This window comes from Lichenostomus cassidix, chromosome 1Aa, assembly GCF_008360975.1.
Source record: "Lichenostomus cassidix isolate B80296 chromosome 1Aa, HeHo_3.0, whole genome shotgun sequence".
In the NCBI taxonomy this organism is placed as follows: domain Eukaryota; kingdom Metazoa; phylum Chordata; class Aves; order Passeriformes; family Meliphagidae; genus Lichenostomus; species Lichenostomus cassidix.
In genome coordinates, this window is record NC_139480.1 from 43,717,619 (window position 1) to 43,722,653 (window position 5,035).

The following is a 5,035-nucleotide window of genomic DNA, read 5'->3' on the forward strand; positions in this document are numbered from 1 at the left end:
ACCTTAGACTGATGTATCATATCACCTAATATTTTCAAGGACCAGACTTGGTCTGGGAGTCTGGCAAGGGGGAGGAAGGAGAATGGTACGTGTTCACCTGGGCCAGGTTTGTATGGGGAGAACAACAGGTTCTTGCAGGGAGTTCCTGTCTCAGCAAACTCAGCTGAATCAGGAAGGAGCTCTGAGCAGCTGAGCTTTCCCTCAGCAATGCGACAGTACATGGCCCCTCTCAGCCTGGTTTCATGGCAACACAGTGTGTTAGTGATGTCAGTGAGCATTTGCACTTAGACAGAAAACACCATCTAACCAGTCCCTCCAACAGAAATGCTGCTGCCCTTAAATGCCCAACTGCTGAATGTGTTTCCTTAGGAAGAGAGTATAGGCTTTTGTGTTAAATTCCCACCCCTGAGCTGTAAGAGAAAATTCTATCCATCCACCCAGGAGCTAAGGTTTGGATTAATCTATTACAACAACTCTTTCCTGTTCATTTCCTGTTGAACAACAGCCTAAATACCCTGACCCAAAGGCAGAAAAGAATGCAGATGATTACTTCCCCTATTACATGGGAAATTTTACAAAGAGGACAAAAGGTGAACTTCACCCCTGTGCTGAAGGTCCGAAGACCAGCGTAAGACTGTCTCTGAGTCAGAATGATTCAGTCAATAAGATAAACAGCAAATTCCTCATAAGGAGGAAAGAAAAACAACAGCCATTTCATATCCTGATTAACCAAGTTATTCAGTTAACTACATCAGATGTAGTCACGCATTCGGTGCTTTCAGTACTCCTTCCTACCCTACCACCACACAAAACTGATGAGATTACTGACGTGTGAATTCATGTACCAATTATGAAACCAGAAGTCAAGCACTCTTGCTCTCTGACTTCTAGACTGAGATCAAAGACCCTGGGAATTTCTTGTTTTTATAACAACAGGGCTGGAATATTGACTCACCTGAGGAGCAGAGTGTATTAAAAGCTGAATGTAAGTGCTCCCCTATTTCTTGGTACACACAAAGTTTTCCCAACAAGACTTGGGAAAGAAGACATTGTGGTCAAAATTGGTTCCATATGTAAACATAAGTAGTGGTATTTACAGATAACATTCCAAACCTGTTGTATGGCCATTCACAGATATACATGTTTATCCTTGTCAGAGCAATGCTCTCAGTTGCTCTCACAATATGATTTTATTCAAGACGCTTGCTCTAAGCTCATTGCATTCTGCCATGTTATATATGTTATCATGTGAAATCAGCTATCCTGTACTTCAAATGGCATGAAAAACTTTGGTATATATACCATTTCCTGTTGTGTTCATACTTTTCCTACAGTCTCAACAGAGATTTCCTTACAAAAATACCCTTTTAACTTAGTTACTCTTTCAGCTGGCCCATAGTGAGTCCTGCTACAAGAAACAAAATTAGCATGATTTTTCTGTTGTCCATTCACTATACCCTAAAAGAAAATCACACTAATTTCTATGGTCATGGAAACATGTATCTGAGCATCTTCACAAGAAGTTTCACCTCAAGATGAGGAAGAACTTCTTTATGAAGTCGAAGGTGGCAGAGCACTGGAACAAGCTGGGCTGGGAGGTCATGAAGTCTCCCTCTCTGGGGACATTCCAAACCCACCTGGACATGTTCCTGTGTCACCTGCTCCTGGTGACCCTGCCTTGGCAGGAGGATTGACTGGATGATCATCAGAGGTCTCTTCCAACCCCAAAAATTCTGTGGTACAGTAACTGCATTTTTGATATATGCTAGTTAACAGGAATTACAATTCCATCTGTTTCACTATTACACATTGACGGTGCCACTGTGTGTAACAGATTGACAGTCTGGATCTGGAGAAGACAGCTTGTTGAGTCAACAGCTTTAAACAGTAGATCTGAGGAGGTGGTAATGGTTTTGCTTTCAACACCAGGGCACTAGAGTGACCTTTGGAAGGGGAAGTGCGCAAAACTCATAGTGGTTCTGTTACTGAAAGGTTAAGTTTTCCAATACACTGAAGATCAAGGGAATATGCTGTGTGCAGGAACAGAAATACACACTGTGGCATTGGATGGATATAGTAGAAGACATCCATGTGATGTGTGCGAATGTGACAAACTGGTAGAAGATACAGATGTTGGCTCAACCTATTTGCCTGTCAAAGGTTAAGAGTCATAGTTGGGCAGGACTGGCGACCCTCTACACCCAAGAAAAGTTCTAGCAGCCTCTGGGAATCAAATGACTCTGGCAGGGAATTCCCACTTAAGTGTCTTATAAACTCTGAGATTTTCTATCCTCGCGCGTGGAGTCACGAAAACGTGCTGCCCCGCGGATTTACTCTTACAGACGGACGGACGCCGCCAGGCTCCCACCGCCCGCGGGCACCGCCACACGGGCAGCCGGAGCCCTCCCGCCCGCTGCCGCGGCCACCGCTGCCGCCTGGCGGGGAGCAGCCGTGCGGAGCAGCGAACAGCGGAACGCGCGCTGCGGGGCGGGCACAGCCCGAGCGGCCACGGCGCTGCCCCGCGGGCACGGGCACGGGGAACGGGCACAGCCCGAGCGGCCACGGCGCTGCCCCGCGGGCACGGGCACGGGGAGCGGGCACGGGGAGCGGGTACGCGCACGGGGCACGGGAACGCGCGCAGGGGCAGCAGCTCACACGCACCGCGCGCCGCGCGGCAGCAGCGATTGGCTGGGGCGGTAGGAGGGGAGTCCGGCCCGGCCAATGAGAGAGGCCCGCTGCACCGGCGAGCCAATGGGCTGCGGCGGCTGGGGCTCGGCGGGTCTGGCGCGCCAGCCTATGGGGAGCGCGGCGCGGGTGAGAGGTCGGAGGTGGCGGAGCGCCCCGGAACTGGAAGCCGGAGCGGAGCTGCTTCCCGCCGCCCGCCGTTGTCCCGCGGCGCGCACGAGGGGTTCCCGCGCGGGCCTGCGCTCCTGCCGCCATGGTGAGCGGGGCGCCGGACGGGAGCGGGGCGGGAGCGGGGCGGCAGCGGGGCGGCAGCGGGGCGGCAGCGGGGCGGCAGCGGGGCGGCAGCGGGGCGGCAGCGGGGCGCCGGGACGGGCGGGAGCGGGGCGGGAGCGGGGCGGGAGCGGGGCGCCGGCAGGGGCGGGAGCGGGGCGCCGGGACGGGCGGGAGCCGCGCCGCTACGGGCCCCGGGCGGGCGAGGCGGAGCGGAGCGGGAGGCGGGCGGCGGGCGGCGGGCGGCGCTGACCGTGTGCTTCCTTCCCCGGCAGAGCCTGCCCCTCAACCCCAAGCCGTTCCTGAACGGGCTGACGGGGAAGCCGGTGATGGTGAAGCTCAAGTGGGGGATGGAGTACAAGGGCTACCTGGTGTCGGTGGATGGCTACATGAACATGCAGGTGAGGCCGGCGGTGCTGCGGAGCTGCCTGCTCCCTGGGAGCGTTCAGGCCAGGCCGGGTGGGCTCTGAGAGCCTGGGCTAGCGGGAGGTGTCTGTGGCTGACCCGAGGCGATGCTGCAGCCCTTTCCCGAGCAGAGCCGGGCTGAGCAGCATGCCTCGGGGCAGTGCGGCACGGCGGGAGCTGCAGCCCAGCCCAGCCTGCCGGGGCAGAGACCCCGCGGCTTTGGGAAGCTGCTTCTGCTGCTGCCGCTCTCATATTGTCCTTGTTTTCCTTTCAAGCTTGCAAACACAGAGGAGTACATAGATGGTGCGTTGTCTGGACACCTGGGTGAAGTTTTGATAAGGTATTTGGGGTATTTATTTATGGTGGAGGAAGGCTCTTGCTGAATCTTCTCACTACTTGCATTAAAGCTTATAAGTGTTGTGTTTCTTGTCTAACTGAGATGCCAAGTGTAGCTTTTACACGAAGCTTGTGAATGTGTCTTTTATATTGAAGTCCCTTCTGAGGAGAGGAAAAATGAATTTTTGAATGTATTTGAAGAAGTATGTACTATCCCTTTTTTGATGATTAAATACTTTAGTTTCCCACATTATCGTATATCTGTGACTCCTTTGGCATTGTGTAGTAGTGCATTGCAACTGAAAACATCTTGCATGCATGGAAGTCCAACTAGACCATAACTGTTGACCCAAAAGTAAAAATTCTTCTGTACAGCATTGTCAATCAGTTATTACATTTGTGAAGGTGTACAATTTAATGTACTATGTGGAAAAGGTGTACAAGGTCAACAGCGAGATTTTGTTTTGTAGACTTTGGCTATTGCCAGGCTACATTCAAGCAAAAGAATGCTTAAAGCATGTTTTATGTGGGGAAAATGATAAAATTGGTAGCTAAGGGAACTCTTGTTTCTGTTTACAGGTGCAATAATGTTTTGTACATCAGAGGTGTGGAAGAAGAGGAAGAAGATGGAGAAATGAGAGAATAGGTGTTTTGTATTTCTGGAAATAAACTTTTTTTTCTTTTTTTGTTTTTCATACTTTTGTAGTAAGATGTTTATTTTTTTCCTATTGTGTTTTTGTATGGAGAAAGTTATCCCTTTAAAAGGTCTTTAATCTTTTACTGGTGTCTGGAAACATAATGCTGAAGGAGCAACAGGTAATTGTTTCAATTCAAAGCTGAAAATATTAAAATTAAAAGCAAGTATTATAAAAAATACTTGTCATCTTCCCATCTGAAACACAGGAAAACATAGCAGTCTCTTTATTTTACAGTTCTTAGTTGGTATGGAGTAAGATTTTTCACCTCTTTGGAGCCAGTCCAAAAGGCAAAAACCCTGCAAACATTCACTTATGTGTGTATCAAAGACACAGATAAAAGGGCTTGTGATTTTACATGTTAAGTTTAATGTGCATAAAGTAACTAAAAAGAAAAATGCTTTCATGTGATTGCGTTGTTCAGATTGTTCATAGGATAAAAGAACTTGGAGACAAAGTAGCAGGGCACTGCATCAGGAAAAGATTATGCCCTGCAAAAAACCTTATTAAATTGGGTAAAAAGGTGGTCAAAAAGAGCCCAGAAATAGTAAGGCATGATACATACTACATGTAGTTTTGAGCTTATTTTTGTGTGTTACTCATTTGAGTGTAGGTTGCTTGATGTTTTTTTTTTACTTGGAAAC

General features: G+C 49.3%; 1 protein-coding gene across 1 annotated transcript; it reads left to right on the forward strand.

Moving 5' to 3' along the window:
- The first annotated feature begins 2,786 nt into the window (after window positions 1-2,786).
- On the forward strand, window positions 2,787-4,388 carry SNRPF (small nuclear ribonucleoprotein polypeptide F). Its single transcript, XM_085046903.1, has 4 exons — window positions 2,787-2,941; window positions 3,231-3,356; window positions 3,636-3,700; window positions 4,276-4,388. Exons 1-4 carry the CDS (start codon window positions 2,939-2,941, stop codon window positions 4,340-4,342), a joined length of 261 nt encoding a protein of 86 aa, XP_084903029.1. The 5' UTR covers window positions 2,787-2,938; the 3' UTR covers window positions 4,343-4,388.
- The last annotated feature ends 647 nt before the right edge of the window (window positions 4,389-5,035 follow it).

Coding starts and splice junctions, on each gene's coding strand:
- SNRPF (XM_085046903.1), top strand. Junction 3,357..3,635: donor ATGGCTACATGAACATGCAG/GTGAGGCCGGCG, acceptor TTTCCTTTCAAG/CTTGCAAACACAGAGGAGTA. Junction 3,701..4,275: donor CTGGGTGAAGTTTTGATAAG/GTATTTGGGGTA, acceptor TTCTGTTTACAG/GTGCAATAATGTTTTGTACA.